The sequence below is a fragment of the Mustela erminea genome, chromosome 5 (genome assembly GCF_009829155.1).
Source record: "Mustela erminea isolate mMusErm1 chromosome 5, mMusErm1.Pri, whole genome shotgun sequence".
Taxonomy (NCBI): domain Eukaryota; kingdom Metazoa; phylum Chordata; class Mammalia; order Carnivora; family Mustelidae; genus Mustela; species Mustela erminea.
In genome coordinates, this window is record NC_045618.1 from 21,524,590 (window position 1) to 21,541,428 (window position 16,839).

At 36.6% G+C, this 16,839-nt stretch overlaps 1 protein-coding gene across 3 annotated transcripts in view; it reads left to right on the forward strand.

Annotated features, from left to right (window-relative positions):
• Positions 1-16,839, forward strand: part of FAM189A1 (family with sequence similarity 189 member A1) — a 480,984-nt gene that overhangs the window by 357,218 nt on the left and 106,927 nt on the right. For all 3 annotated transcript variants that reach the window (XM_032342237.1, XM_032342238.1, XM_032342239.1), the window contains exon 3: positions 1,744-1,854. In XM_032342237.1, coding sequence (XP_032198128.1) covers positions 1,744-1,854 — 111 coding nt within the window. The remainder of the gene's footprint in view (positions 1-1,743; positions 1,855-16,839) is intronic.

A 16,839-nucleotide genomic window follows, 5' to 3' on the forward strand; every position in this document is an offset into this window, starting at 1 on the left:
GTTTCATTAGATTTAGCCTGATTATTTATAAAGGTTCAGCAAGAGTATTAACTAACTATAATAGGCCTGAGTTTATTTGGTAAATCTAGCACCATATCAACTAATTATTTTGAATCTGGAAAATAAGTGAAGAATCAAACATATATTCTGATTTTCCTATATGAACCGTACCATAGGGTGAAAAAACAGTTGATGAAGGCAGAGGAGCATGGAGGAAGAGAGAGAGTTAAAAATGAAACAAGACAGCTTTGTAATAGAGCTTGAAGTCCGGAATTGTGATGAGGGGTTTGGGAGAAGGGGGTGGGATTATGGACATTGGGGAGGGTATGTGCTTTGGTGAGTGCTGTGAAGTGTGTAAACCTGGTGATTCACAGACCTGTACCCCTGGGGATAAAAATATATGTTTATAAAAAATAAAAAATTAATTAAAAAAAATAAAAATAAACAATATTGAAAAAAAAAATGAAACAAGACAAAACCAGAGAGGGAGACAAACCATAAGAGACTCTTAACCTTAGGAAACAAACTGAGGGTTGTGGAGGGAAGGGGGGTGGGGGGTTGGGGCAACAGGGTGATGGACATTGGGGAGGGTATGTGTTGTAATGAACACTGGGTATTATATAAGACTGATGAATCACAGACCTGTACCTCTGAAACAAATAATGCATTTTATGCTAATTAATTTAATTTAAATTTTTAAAAAAGTTGATGAGGAAAAGTGTTCTATATACTGATCCCTAGGAATAAAGAACTATGAAATGATGGTGTTATACTAGCACTGTTTTGGAAACCCTAACAAATTAATGGTCTAAGCAATCGTTAAGAACGGCTGCCAACATCATAGACATTATTTGCCTTCTGTTAGTCTCAATTTGATCAAACTTCTATGTCTAACCACCAAATTACAAGAAATCCAGAGAATGGGGAAATGTTAACTAATAGGAGGAGACAGCAAAGTAAAGAACAAAGTAACAGGTCTCTTCAATAAATTTCATAGAAGAAAAAATACAATGGGTGGGAAAACCCATCAACTAAAAAATATTGCAAAGACGCAAAACAATTAGTTACTCTATATGGAACGAATTCCTTCATATCCTGTGTAAACTGATTTTAAAAAAAAATTTTGAGCTAGTTAAGGAAATGTGAACTCTGAACATTTGATATTAGTGAATGGTTACGCTAGAGATGATGACATTATGTTGGCTGTGTTTTCAAAAACAGTCTTATTTTAGAAGCATACACTGAAAGGATGAAATTATATCATGTCTGATATTTACTGCAAAGCGTTCTAGAGTGGAGAAGGTATAAATGAAACACAACAGACCATGAATTAGTTAGTTGTTGAGTCTGGGTGATAGGTATGTGGGGTGGGGGCTTCATTAAACTCTCTTCTCTGGTTTTGCATAGGTAGGAAATTTTCCATAAAAATTTAAATAAATATAAAGACTTTCTAATAAATAAACTACTTTCTGTTGGTTTTCTTTAGTCATTTACAATGTATTATTTTTGAGACAATATAAAACTATTCTGAGCCTATATAATGTATAGTGTTTTCAAGTTGAGCCTCTAAAATATTTCACTATGTAATTCAAATTTTGAGAAATGATACCGTCTTTTAAAAAAGAAATACAACTGTTACTCTTATAATTATTTGATAAACTGAAGGCTTTTTTAAAAGCCAAATCACTTTTCCTTCGAACTTCTCCAAGTGAATAATCCATTTTTTGTTTGGTTTGTTTCCAGATAACCTTTTTCATGCTGCTCTCCGCAGTGTGCGTAATGCTGAATTTGGCTGGTTCAATTCTCTCCTGTCAGAATGCTCAGCTAGTGAACTCCCTAGAAGGCTGTCAGTTGGTGAGTAATGAAATGCAAACCTTTTGAAAAAGGTCACAGGCTTTGATTTTGCCTGAAAGTAATTTTAAAAAATAAATTTTATTATATCCTTGGATTTAGTCTGATGTTTTATAATTGTATAGGGAATTTGAGTTAAGTTGGTTCATTTCTAAACATTATCTCAAATTAAAACTCAGCCTACTTGTAAGTCAGTTACTAAAAGCGTATTTCTCAGGATCACGGCGTAGTGCTTTTAGAGCAAATGTCTTTAGCAAAGATTATATTTTGGCATTTGTGGCATTGATTTTTGTCCCCACTGAATTTTTAAAAATCAATTGTGTAAGCTGATTGTAAGTGCCGTGATACATATGAGCTTGATAATGGGTGCATCAAAACAACTTAGTTCACTTTTTTTTTTTTCAATTCAAAAAGTAGATTATCTTTTAGATCTAGGAGAATGGTAGACAGTGTTTTGTGTACTTTGTAAAGGATCAATAAATGCTTTGTGGGATAGAAGCTTCATTCCATATCATGACTTAGCTCCTGGGACCAAGATATGTGCTTCCAGGTGGGGCAATCACATTTGTTAAGGAGCGTGGGGGTTATATAGTTTGACTCCCGATAGGATCATGGCTGCTAGATGCGAGACACTGGTATTTGTTGATCAATCTTGGAGACTACACAGTTACCTTTTAGAGCCATTCTCTTTTGCACTTGCTGGGCCTGGGGCTGTTACTTCTGAGAGGTCAGGGGCTATCCTGAATTACCCGAAGCTTCTCCATAGCAGAGCCATGCTTTTTTTTCTTGTGGCCGTGCCATTTGGGTTCAGAGGAGCAGCTGTTGGGAAGCCTGCTGCTCTCTCCAGTTTTTATCTACCTAGGCTAGAAGGACTAGGGTCCCTTGGTTCAGTTTCAATGCAGAGGCAGCTACTGAGTTCCAAAAACTAACTGTGAGAGCTTCAGCTTGCTACTTTCTGTTCAGCTGACCTAGACCACACTGATCAAATTTCATCCAGTTAGGATGTACAGAGTATCCTTGATGTACTGCAGTATTGCTCATGAAGGCTAAGAATTGATACAACCTGGAGCCCTACCACCCTCAGGAAGGATGACTTGCCAACTTCTATCCTTAACTGAGCCAGCCTCCTTGTTCCTAAATACTAGGTGCTGTGGATATCCTAACATCTGGCAACTAGCAAGGGACTGGCCATTTCCCCCCGACCCCGACCCCAAGGCTCATACTTGGCCAGTAATTTCCGAGCAAGATCAGTGTGGTCACTTACTGAGGTGTAGCGTAAATAGTAGAGAGAGTAGGGGATTTGGACTCAGTGAATCAGGATCAAAGTCATGGCTTTATAACCCCGTAGTTAATGACTCAGAACAAATCACCTTCCCTGTCTCAGCTTTACTTCTGTTTCCTATTAAGAGTAGATATTGCCTTCCCTGAGCTTTTCCTAAGATAAAATAGGATTCATAAAATGCACAAAAGTATACTCCTTTCCTGTTACAAAAAAATATGTAATTACTACAGAAAATTCAAAAAGCAAAATGCACTTTATTACTATGTTTGTTATGTCCTTCCTGTATTTTCTGTGCATAATAGGTGTGTATGTGTATGTATGTGCATGTATACATAACATGTGTGTATTTAACATACATTTAAATGTGCTGAACTCTCCATGCAGTTTTGCGATTTGATTTTTTATTGGTTGTGAACATTATGTATAATTTAGTATATTTCATATATTATGTGATATATATTATAATATAATAATACTTTAAATTCTTTTCTACAACTTTAAGTGTAGTGGCTGCTCTGTATGGATGAATATAGCATTATTTATTTAACCAATGTCTGCTTTTTGCATGGATGAAGGTTGCCACGGTCCCTACACAAAATATTTTTACAGCTCCTAGAAGTGGACTTGCTTGATCATGAGGAATCCACATCTTTAAAGCAGTTGATACATATTGACATACTGCCTTCTAAAAGAGTTTACCAATTTATAATCCCAATAGATGAGAATGGTGTTCTTGCTACACCCTTTGCTAGCACTGCAAATTCTTACTTTTTAAAGTATATGCTAATTTACAAGGTATAAAATGACATCATTGCTTTAATTTGAACTTCCTTGAATATTACTAATTATTTATCATTGCATTACATAAGTGTATATATGTACCTGCATGTATACATATATAGGTAATAATATATGGATATGAGTGTATGTACCATTTATATTTCTCCTTCAGTGAGTTGATTATAACCTTTACCCATTTTTAGGGGTATTTATCTTAATGATTTGTAAGAACTCTTTATAAATGCAATTATGTAATTCATTTATATAATAATTATACATACATAAATTTATGTGTATATGCATATATGCAACATATATGTATGTATATATGTGTGTGAGTATATATATGTGTGTATGTGTATATATATATATATAAAACATAGAAGAAATATAACTATAAAACATAGAGGAAATATAATTATATTTCCTCTATGAACTATTGGGGCTTTTACCCATTTTTAGATTTTTTTTAAGATTTAACTGTCTTGCTGACTTTTAGGAGATCTTTACATTTTACGGTTTTGAGTCCTACAGCTTGTATTCGTCAAATATACTTCCTGGATTATTATTTGCCTTTTAGTTTTAGTGCATTTAAATCTATGAATGTTTTCCTTTGTGGTCTTATCTTGGAACCAGTAAAAAGACATTCTTTCCAAGATCAAGTTACTTCCCCCCTTTTTAAAAATATAGTTAACTCTTTCATATTCTGGAATTTATTTAAAGAATTTAACTCTTCCCCAAAATGAGTACTAATTTTCCTGAAACAATTCCCCTGAGTAACCTAATATTTCCATGATGATTTGACATGCCACCTGAATCCTAAGAGTCCTTTGATGGCAAAGCTACAGAAACTGACAAAGCCATAGCCATTTATTGCAAAGATGGCAGGTTCTGTAGAAAAACCAAGAGGGCTAAAGCTTAGACTTGGAAACTGGCTGGTTCTAAAGAGGTCTCTGTGGATGCAGAAGTGGGGGCCAGAGTAGGGGGCCTGCTGCAGGAACCCTCAACTCCCCAGGGTATTGTTCTGCAGAAGTAAACAATTCCAGTGTTTTTTTTAATTAATTAATTAATTCATTTATTTGACAGACAGATATCACAAGTAGGCAGAGAGGCAGGCAGAGAGAGAGAGAGAGGAGGAAGCAGGCTCCCTGCTCAGCAGAGTGCCTGATGCGGGGCTCGATCCCAGGACCCTGGGACCATCACCTGAGCCGAAGGCAGAGGATTTAACCCACTGAGCCACCCAGGGGCCCCTCCAGTGGTTTTTAATCTCAGCTCATTTGCTCTAGAGTGAGAACCCAGAGAGAGAGCATTTAATTGGTCGGGGCAAGACAGATAGCTACTTAACTGTCCTGCCACACTGAATCCAAGGCGATTCAAGAGATAATCCTCAAAAACAAAGTTAGGTATTATTAGGAAGGGTTGAGGTAGGAGGAGGCAAAAATGTTTGGTGATTGAAAAACAACCAATATCTACTCTAGCTGTACATCTAGACTGATGTACACATGCAGACTGATGCTTACTTATGTCTATTTGCCTATGACTGAACTTTTCATTCTCCCCCCCTTCTAGGTTTGTTATTTTTATATTCCAGAGCTGTATTACTTTAATTACTTTAACTGTGTGGGTGTGTGTGTGTGTGTGTGTGTGTGTGTGTGTGTATGGAGAGGGAAATGTTATATATATATATATATCTTTATATGTACATATATAAAGAGTCTATATGTATATATATATTTATATGTATTTTATATCATATATATATTTTTTTTTTACAACTGGTAGGACAAGCCTTATCCACACCCCCATTCCAGATTTTTTTTAAAGATTTTATTTATTTGAGTGAGAGAGAGAGTGAGTTGGAGGGGGAGAGAATCTGAAGCAGACTCCACTCTGAGCACAGAGCCCCACATGGGGCTTGATCCCACAACCATAAGATCATGACGTGAGCTGAAACTAGGAATAAGAAGTTTCACCATCTGAGCCACACAGGCAGCCCCCATTCCAAACTTTAATCTACTTTTAAAAAATATAGAAGCTTAGTTTTCCAGAATAGTTTAAAATTTGGTGGTGGGGGGGTTTGTCAAGACTCAAAAGGAATAGATTTGAGAGTTGAACTGGAATCACATTAAAATTACAGATTGCCTTGGGAGAGAGTTGATGGGTTAACAATAGCATGTTTTCCCATTCAGGAGCATTGTTTGTGTTTTAGTTTCTCCAAATTGTTCTTGTAAATCCTTCAGTGCGGTTTTTGTTTTCCTTTATGTTATCTAGTACATTTCCATATCTGTATGTGTGTTTCTCTTTTTCCTATGCATAATTAAAAATTAACTCATATTCTCTCATATATATATATTTTTCTATTCCAAACTCCCACACCCTTCCAGGAATTTTTTGGAAGCCAGACATTTTGTACATTTATTTTGCATATTATCATTTTTACATACATGGGGAGTCTATGCGATACATCATTATTTAGGTGGCTTTTGTCAGCCAGCCCTGTGGCTTGGCAACATTTATGTGACAGCACTTGGAGATCTGCCCAGCTGTTAAATAAAGAGCAGCAGAGAATTCCACTGGATGGATGGATGCAGGATAATTTATTTAACCACCACTTAATGAAGGACAGGTTAGGGATGTTTCTAATGTTCTGCTAAAACAAACATGGCAGAGAAGATTACCCTCTGTGCACATTAATTACTCAACCAATAGAATAGCTAGGGCTACTGCTGTGGGAACTGACCTGAGTGTAAAGGGAACAGTGGCCAACCAGAGAGGAAGGTACATGTAGACCTAGAGAAAAAATTACTAAGAGTGTCCTTTCAGTCAAAATCAGAGTGCACTTTAAATTTAGAAGGTTATTCCTAAATTAACTTCCAAAGATAGGACGCCAGACTCTCACCAACAGGACTCAATTATCCAGACCCATGCAAACTTCTGTGTGTCATCAGAATTCTATGTGGTCTTTGCCAATCTGCTAAAAGTATAAGATCTTAATAGTAACTTGCATTTCTTAAGTTAAAAGTGAAGTTAAGCATCTTCTACGTTTGTTTGGAAGGGATTTCTTTATTTGCTAATTGCCAGTTCATTTTTGTTGTCTATTTCTCTTTGAGGTTGTTGCTATTCATAATTGATTTATAAATGCACTTCCTCTATTAAGGAATCTGCTCACGGTCATATGTGTAACAGAAACATATTTTTCATAGTTTGTCATTCATTTTTTGACTTTTTTCAGTATTCTTTCTTGTGTGGAAATTTCATAAACTCAAATTGCTTTACTCATGTATATATAAATCATATTTATATGATTTCTGGCTTGTATGTTCTACCTAGAAAAGCATTTCCCCCTCCAAAATTATACAAAGTTTTCCCATTTTGCTCCCAGAATTTTAGGGCTTAATTTTTTAATGTTTATGTTTGTCATAGATCTTGCATTTATTTTGCTATAAATACCATTTTGTTTTTACAGTTTTAAAAAATACACATGCAGACCATACATATTTCTTTTAAAGTTTAGTGCTAGATATTTTAAATAACTTGTTGCTCTGGTGGGTGCATTTTTAAAAATTATTATTTTATATTGCAAGAGGTCCCTAGTGATATGTAAGACATTCAGTGATTTTTTATTATTTATATTTAATAGTATATGCCATTGAATGTACAATTAAGTCTTTTATTTATAGTCTGTCAGGAAAAGTAATTATAATATTGTCTCTGCTTTCCAGTGTTTGTACTTGTTATCCCAACTCATTATTTTGTCTAAAATTATCAAAATAACATTAGATATTAATGGTGTTTCATTGTCTACTTTTAGTTGCTGAGTATAATTATTTACTTCAAATATGATGGTAAGAGATGGTTTCAAATAGCCATTTTGTAATGTTAAGGTGATGATGTTCTATTCATATTTTACTAAGAGCCCTTTAAAAATAAAATTGAAGTTAAGTTTTATCAAGTTTTATTGGACATCTGTTAAGATTATATATTTTTATTTTGATGTATTGGTATGATAAATTATATTAATAGATTCTCAAAATTAAGAAACATGGAACATAATTGGAATGAAATCCCCATAATCTTTGAAAATACTACTAGATTCTATCTGCTGATATTTATGATTTTTCATATTCATAAATGCAATTAATTTATAGTTTTCATTTTTCTCCTACCCTTCCATACTTTGTTTCCAGAGTATAGCAATTTCATAATTTAATTTTTCAATTTCAGATTTTCATAATTTCACTTATGAAGTTCAACCATTCCATTTAGTTGAATAAATGAAATCTAAGGAATTTTCCAATACTTGATGGATATTGACACCTAAATGTGTAATTCCCTAGTCCAGCACTATTTTATAAAATAGTTATTTGACATAGTTTTCTTTTCCAGCTTTTTTCTATTTCTTTCTAAGCTTTTGACAATTCTGTATTATTAACATTTTTTTCATTATATTGGCCTTTACATATTTATTAATATGAAGTAATGCATTGAATTGTCTTAAAAATACCTATGCTAACATTATGTTATTTATTTTATTTGCATTCATACTGCTTTATATTGTCTATTTTGCTTCCTTTCTTTTGTATTTTTCCAGAAATGCAACTATTTTATTTATTTGATGCTTCAAACTATCAAAGAAATAGGTCCATTGAAAAATTTCAAAACTACAGAAGTATAAAAAGTCCTCTTTAATACCTTAGGTCAGCAGGTACCTTTATGGAAATTTCTGTTTGTAAAATTGAGAAATAGCCTCATATCTAGTCTGTCTTTTGGATTCCTGCATTAGATTCTACGGATGCAATTTGTATACATTATTTAACAGGCCCCAACTGCAAGGCACTTACATGGTCTCTAACTTTTAATGTCATAAATAATGCTGGAACTCATTGTCTTACAAATAAATCTGGGGACAAGTCTGTGTGTATTTATGTAGGACATTTTCTCAGATTTGGACTGATGGCCCGAAGGGTGAATGCATTACAATTTTTTATAGATACTGCCTTCCAGAAAGGGTTATATTAAAAAATGAAAATGTTTGCCAGTCTGAAGGACGAAGAATGAAATCTCATTATTTTAATTTGCATACCCTCGTTATCAGGGAGATTGAGCTTTTTTTCATAGAAGAAGAATTGAACATATAGGTAGGTATCTTTGGAAAGAATTGAGATCTGTGTAAAGATCAAGTCTTCTTATCCAGAAAGGGATTCTTTCACTCCTGTTTTCAGGTCTTTCATGTCTTGAAGGAAGTCTTACAACTTCCTTCATAAAGGGCTTACACATTTTATATTAACTTTTTTTCTAGGTTTTTTTCAGTTTTTGATGCTAATGTTGAGGGTATTTTTCTTTATTATTTTCTATAATTGCTTATTGCTATAATATAGGAAAATTATTGATATTTTTAAAAATTAAACTTTTCATTTTGAGATAATCATGGGTTTGGAAACAGTTGCAAGAAATTATATGGAGAGATCTGTGTAGCTTTTCCCAGTTTCCCCCATTGCTAGCATGTTACTGGGTTACTTTACACTGCTAACAGTCAAGATGCAAAACGTTCCTACCACCATAAAGGTCCTTCATGTTGTTTTCATGACCATACTTCCCTTCCACCCCAACTCCTTCTTAACCACAGGCAACCACTAGTCCCTTAGAATACTCCGTTTCTATTACTTTTTTTTTTTTTTTTTTTTTTTTTTTTTTTAGTTTTCAAAATGTTACATAAGTGGAATCGTACAATATGTAACCTTTTGGAATTGGCTCTTTTCACTCAGCATAATCCTCTGGAGATTCATTCAGGTTGCTGCTACATACCAGGAGTTTCTTCCTATTTCCTCCGTGGAGCAGGATTCCACTGTAGGGAACTACAGTTGGCTTAACCATTTTTAACCATTTACCTGTGGGAGGACGTCTGCACTAATTCCATTTTCTGACTATCACAAATAAAGCTGCTGTGAACATTGACGTAAAGGTTTTGTGTGGACATAATTTATTTCTTTGAGATAAATGCCCAGGAGTACAATTGCTGGGTTGTACGACAGACACCTGTTTAATTTTTTTGAGACCTGCCATGCTGTTTTCTGGGTTGTCAATATCATTTTACTTTCCCGCCAGTAGTGTACGAGAGCTCCAGTTTCTCTGCATCCTCACCAGCATTGGAGGTTGTCACCTATTTTCACTTGAGCCATTCTCATGCTTTGGAGTGATGTCTTGTGATTTTAATTTGTGCTTCCCTGATGAATAACAGTGGCAAACAGCTTTTCCTTTGTTTCATTGCCGTCTGTATATCCTCTTCGGTGTAGTGTCTGGTCACATCTCATATTTTTTACCCATTTTTTTATACTCTTGAGATTTAGGATTTCTTTACATTTTAGATACTAGTCCTTCATTGAAGATGGACTTTGCAAATGTTTAACCCAGTTTACAGTTTGCCTTTTCATCCTCTTAATGGGGTCTTTGGCAGAGCAAAAGTTTTTAATTTTGATGAAGTCTAATTTATCAATTTTTGCTTTTATGGATCATGCTTTGGGTGTTAAGTGTAAGAATTCTTTACCTACCTATTAATTTAGCTATCCTATTAATGGTTTTCTCCTGAGTGGGGACAAGAGTTGGCACTTCCCCAGCCTCCATGGGCCTCCACTGGTACCTGCCTGGCTGGGAAGGGTGGGAATGCCTCATCACTGATCCCCAGGTGGCTTATATTGACATGGGGTGGGGAGGTGGCCTCATGATTGCTATGTGGTGACCACTTGACCTGAGGGAGGAGAGATGGCACCTCCTGTTGCCCAATGAGGTGGAAGCCCAAGCTCTCCATGTGGTCTCCCTCAACATCGTGGGAGTTGGGGTGGCTGGGGGTGGGTGCTCTCTGTCTTCATCTCCAGCTACAGGATCCACGAGGCAAAAAGAAAACCCAGGAAACTCATTGCTTTTCCCTTCCCTGGGTTCTGAGGTTCCTAACCAGTCTGTCTTTATACTTTCTAGTCTTTTGATATACATTTGATACATAACAACTAGAGTTTTCCTAGTTGTACTTAGAGGGATAGAAAAAGATTCACCTCTCTTTCCAGAAGGAGAAATGCTATTAATTTTTGTTTGTTTTCTAGAACTTCTTTATTCAATCTAAAAGTTTTTCCAGGGTATCTTTTTTTGTCCATATGGACTGCCCTGTAGCTGTGAAAGTAAGAGTGTTGTCCCTTTATGATGTATATTTACAGCTTGTGTATTTTTTCTTGGCTTTTTACACTGATGCAGTTTTCAGTTGGCATTCAGTCTGACCATTGAGCTTCATAGAAAGACACAGGGGAGGAGACAGGGCAGAGGGAAGGGAGAGAATCTTCCCATCATCAGGAGGCTCAGCAGCTTCCCTTGCCCATCATCTTCCAAGCTGTGTACTGCTATCCCAGAAGTTCAGGTTCTACTCTGACTCTAAGAAGCCTTTTTTAATAATATAATAATATATAATATAATAATAAAATATATAATATAATGTAATATAATATAATAATATATAAAATATAATTTTTATAAGAATATAATTTTTATAAAAATATAATTTTTATATAATAATATATAAAATATAATTTTTATAACATGTTTGTAGCCAGAAGCCAAGTCCTGCCTACCAATGCAGAGCTTTCCTGATCAGCTGGACTCCTACAAGGACGAATGAGGCAGACAGACCATTTCCACCTCGATCTATAGTGTCCAAGAAAGCAGGGACTAAATAAGTTAGAATTTACAGGTCACTGTCCCAGGGAAATCTGGATCAGACCAAACCCTGTGTCATCTGTTAATTCCCAATCCCAATGAGGATTTACGAGGGGAAAAGTTTGACTAATAAAAGAGACCTTTTTAATACCACATTTTTTGGCTGACTTTCAAGCTGGTTCAAAGTGAATGGGGTTGACCCAAGGAGTCACCATTTAGCCTAATGTTTGCTGTCAGCTTACGAGAAAGGTGCCCTTAATAACTCACGGCACTTCCATCTTGCCTGGCTCTCTAAGATTTTTATTTTAATCAAGAATGCATGTAAATTTTATCATCATCTTTCAACATCTGTGAAGCTGATCATACAGCTTTCCCCTTTTAGTTTATTAATGTCGTGATTTGCATTAATAGATTTCCTAATGCTGAACCAGCTTTGCATTATGGAAATAGGCCCTCCGCGGTCCGGGGCGCTTCTGAGGCATACACATTATGTGGCTTTCAAATTGCTAATATTTTATTGAAGCGTTATATGCCTAAATTCATACTTGAGATTGACCCAGAATTTACCTTTAGCCACAGCCTTGTCCAGTTTTTGAATTGGAATCATTTGGCCTGCCTGGAATGAACTTGGAAGCATGTGGTTTAATCTGTGTCCTGAAACCATTGAAATAACCTAGGAATTATGCCAGTTTGTTACATTTTGGGGAGTGGATTTGACTTCTTTTAAATATTTTTATAGGCTCATTGTGTTATTTATGTTGTTTGGGGTAATTTTTGTTAATATGTATCTTTCTAAAATTGTGTATTTCATCTGTTGTATTGTTAGAAATCTAAAGGTCATGTTCTTTTCTAATTAAAAGATAAATTTTTAGCAAATCTGTAGACATAGCAAGTAGATTCATGGTTGCCTAGGGCTGGAAGGCATGAAGGAAAATGGGGACATTGGCAGAGTTTAAGGTTTATTTTTGGAGTGATAAAAATGTCCTAAAATTGACTGTGGCTCTACAGCTCTGTCAAGATACTAAACACTAATGAATTGTCAGCTTTACATAAGTAGGTGAATAGTATGTGGTTTATACCTCAGCAAGGCTGTTATCATTTTAAAAACCTTTTGGTTGATGTCTTCTCTGATTTTTTTTTTAAGATTTTATTTATTTATTTGACAGAGATCACAAGTAGGCAGAGCGGCAGGCAGAGAGAGAGGAGGAAGCCGGCTCCCCACTGAGCAGAGAGCCTGATGTGTGGGGCTCAATCCCAGGACCCTGAGATCATGACCTGAGCCAAAGGCAGAGGCTTAACGCACTGAGCCACCTAGGCACCCCTCTTCTCTGATTTCTAAAGCTAAAATGTTTCCTCTCCTTTGGTTCAAAGTTTATCTTTTTTTAAAATTGTTTTCCCTCAAATAACCAGCTGCTAGTTTTCTTAAGATTATTCTTTTGAGTTGTTTTGTTGACCGTGCTTTATTTTATTAACCTCTTCTACTTTCCCAAGGAATAATTTGTTCATTTGCTCCCTTTCATAGTTGAGACACAAAGGTACACAGTGGTGTCATCGAGTCTCACTGAATAACAATGAAATTAGAACTTTAATTTTGCCTTGCTGTTTAAGCATTCATTAAATTTATGTTCCTAACTTTCTAGGTACCTGGACTTTTTTTTTTTTTCCTCTGTTATCCTTTTACTGTTAACTTCTAATACTACGGCATGAGAGTGTGTGTCTTCTAAATATGTGTGTGTGTGTGTGTGTGTGTGTGTGTGTGTGTGTGTGTGTCTGGGTATTTTCCCGGTGTGTTGGATTCAAATCCATTCATAAATTTTTGTATGAAGAGCTTCTTAAAGTATAAATTCAATCATATGCTTTCCATTGAACATAAAATGCTGTGCAGAAAGCCCTCCTTGTGGCCTGTGAGTTCTTTGATCTGGCCCCTCCTGCTTCCTGTTCCTTTGGAGCCCTCCTGCCCTGCTCCTCCTCCACGCAGCCTCTTGTGATGTCCTGCCCCAGCTTCCCATTCTTTCTCTAAGCGCCCCCCTTCTCTGTCCTGCTACAGCTTCTTGTGGTGGTCCTTAAATCCCCCCACCCTCCCTTAGAGCTTACCCTGGTATGACTCCCTTCCCCACCGCTTCTTAATATGGTGGACCCCCATAGTCCCCACGCTGTCCCTGGGCTTTCCCTCTCCTTCCCCCAGCTTTCCTGGGATGCTCCCCACACTGCTCTGTCCCAGCCAGGGGAGATCCAGGCTCTTTATCCCTTGGGGCTGCTCCTGTGGGCTGTGTCCTCTGCACGGGAGGTTCCTCCTCATCCTCTAGATTCCAGAGTAGGTGGCATGACCACAGAGAGGTCTTCCTGGATCACCCTATCTGAGAGGCCCCCCACCTGTGTTCTTCTTTCCTTAGGGCATTCTCTTTTCCTCCAGAGACTGGCCTCTCTCCCCATCATTTCCTACTTGGCAAGGCAGCAGACGGGAAAACCCACATCTGGGTTCGGTTTGTCATAGGTCCAGGGCCTGGTGCCATTCCTGGCCCAGAGCGCGTGTGAGTGAGTGAGTGAGTGAGTCATCAAGCAGTGAATGTCTCCCGGTTGCTCTTTTCCTAAGACCCCCTAAGGAAGGTAAAAAAAATCATTTTGGGATTTTTAAGTCAACACGCCCTTTTAGGTTAATAACAAGGAAAAGCACTGTTGGTTTTCGAAAGCCTTTTAAAATGCCTCATCACGTTTTGTTTCATTTGACACTGCTTGTACAATAAATGATGACAGCATCAGACTTTCATTTAAAAATCTTTGGGCCCTTCTTTTTTTGGTTCATCCTGCAGAGTTTCTGGATTTCATTTCACACTTTTCTTGCTTTTTTTAAGGAATGTATTTTTGTATGGAACGGCACTTGCTGCACAATGTTACATTGGTTTCAAGTGTACAACACAGTGATTGACAACTCTGTAAATTGTTTCTTACATCGCTTTTCAATGAAAGCATAACAGAATGCTCTTCAAATGCAGATCATCATAATGTGATGCATTATGTGTGTTGATAAGCGTTTTGTCTTAAATGAAAAGATGCTGTTTTCCTTTTTTAATGTGAAATAAAATATTAATAGTTCTTATTATAGAAGGTGCAAGCAATACATAAATTAGGATAAAAATGAAAGTTCTTTTCTCACTCTCTGCCTCCCACTCCCTGCCACCCTGCATGATTACTTTATGACCCATCAAATCTCTTTGTGTGCATATATATTAATGAGCCATCTATGTGTACACGTGTATGCACAGAGAGGTTTTTTATTATAGGTTTTTAAAAAGGTTTTTTATTTATTAGAGAAAGAGAGCAGGAGCAGGGGGCCAGGCACAGAGGAAGAGGGAGAAACAGACTCCCCACTGAGCGAGGAGCCTGATTCAGGGGCTCCATCCTAGGACCCTGGGATCATGACCGGAACCAAAGGCAGACGCTTAATCGACTGAGCCACCAGGCGCCCCTCATATATATATTTTTAAATAAACTTACATACTTTTGTCTCATTTCCCTACTCAATGATATTATTTCACACATTACTGTGAAAATACACAATTGACCCTTGAACAGCATACGTTTGTTTATACATGGATTTTATTTGATAGATTCAGTACTGTAAATGTACTTTCTCTTCCTTGTGATTTTCTTAGTAACATCTTTTCTCTAGCTTATTTTATTATAAGAATACAATATATCATTCATAGAACATACAAAATATGTGTTAATAAACTGTTCCTATTATTGGTGGGACTTTTGGTCAACAGTAGTAGGAAAGTTTTGGGGAAGTCAAAAGTTCCCCATTTGGGGGATTTGGGGCTTTGTGGGGGGTATTGGCACCCCTAACACACATGTTGGTCAACTATATCAAGGGGGTCCCTCATTCTTTTAAAGGCAGCTTTGTGCATTGCCCTGTAGTGTGCCGTGTTCATCTGTGCTCAGAGGCAGCAAGTTCATGTCCATTGTTTTGCTATCACAGATGTGACCAGAATGAACTGCATTTTTTTTTCCTTGTTTTTGGTAAATTTAAACATAGTCAGGTGCACATTTTTTTTAAGAAGAAGACAAACAATCTCTGTTTCCTCTGTTTCCTATTCAGTATTCCTATTTTTCCTATTCAGTATTGCCACAGAAACTAGAAATTTAAGTGGAAGAGTTCATAAAAAGTATATTTTTACTCATTTTAATATGTATTTAGGTATAAGCTTGAAATGTGCTCTTTGATATTTTTATGCAAAGCTAGTACTAATTGTTATGCGATGATTGCTTTCTTGAGCACTTGCTATGTTGAAGGCACTGCTCTGAGCCCATTATATATGTTCATTCATTTTCTCCTGACAGCTGTGAAGAGGGGACAGTTGCTATTTAATCTCCACTTTACAGGTAAGGAAATTGAGACCTTGGGAGTTAAGTCATAGAGCTAGCAGGCGCTGGCATCAGTCATCCTGTGCTCGTAACCACGGGCAAATCATGAAAACAGTTCTTTTTTTTACATAGCATTTTAACTTTAGAATAGTACTTATAGTTAAAAATGAAAAAGGATAAGAAACAACAGACAGTGGAAGTAAAGAATATGCCTCCTTTAATTTTGGTCATAGTCAGTCATTGAAAACATGGGAAATCCTTTCCTGTACAGAGAAGAATTTCAAGGAACCTAAACCATAACCTATATGTCAGGGCAAAGAAAAGTGAAAGCAGTGTGTAGTTTCATAAGAAATGGGAGCTCTTCTCCAGCCACATCAAGCATGTATCTTTCCCTGTAAGTAAACAGTAACATGAGTATGTTGTGTTCACCCAGGACTACACCACCGTTTTTCTGACCTTAAGTCCTTTTTAATTAGATTCATCACACTGCAGAGACAATGCGATCTATCCTTGTCAGCTGGAGAGCCTGGCTATCCCTGATCCTGCTGTGCCTGTTATCTGCACACTAATTGGACATCTCTAGTGTCTGCCCAGGTTTTGTGTTATGTACCTTTAACCCCAAGAACAAAGTAAAATGTTGGCCTCAGGAGATATGACACCTGGGCAATTGTTTTGATGGGAAGCAGATCAGTACCTTCTTCTTTCTTGTACGTTTGTATTTCTCTTTGGAGAGCTTGATTTCAGGCTCCCCCTCATGCGTGCATCCCAGGTATGATGCATGATTTCTGGTGGGTGAAGCCAGAGGACAGCCTCTTTTTCTTAAAGTAATGAGCAAAGAATATTTCACAGAACCCAGGAGAACA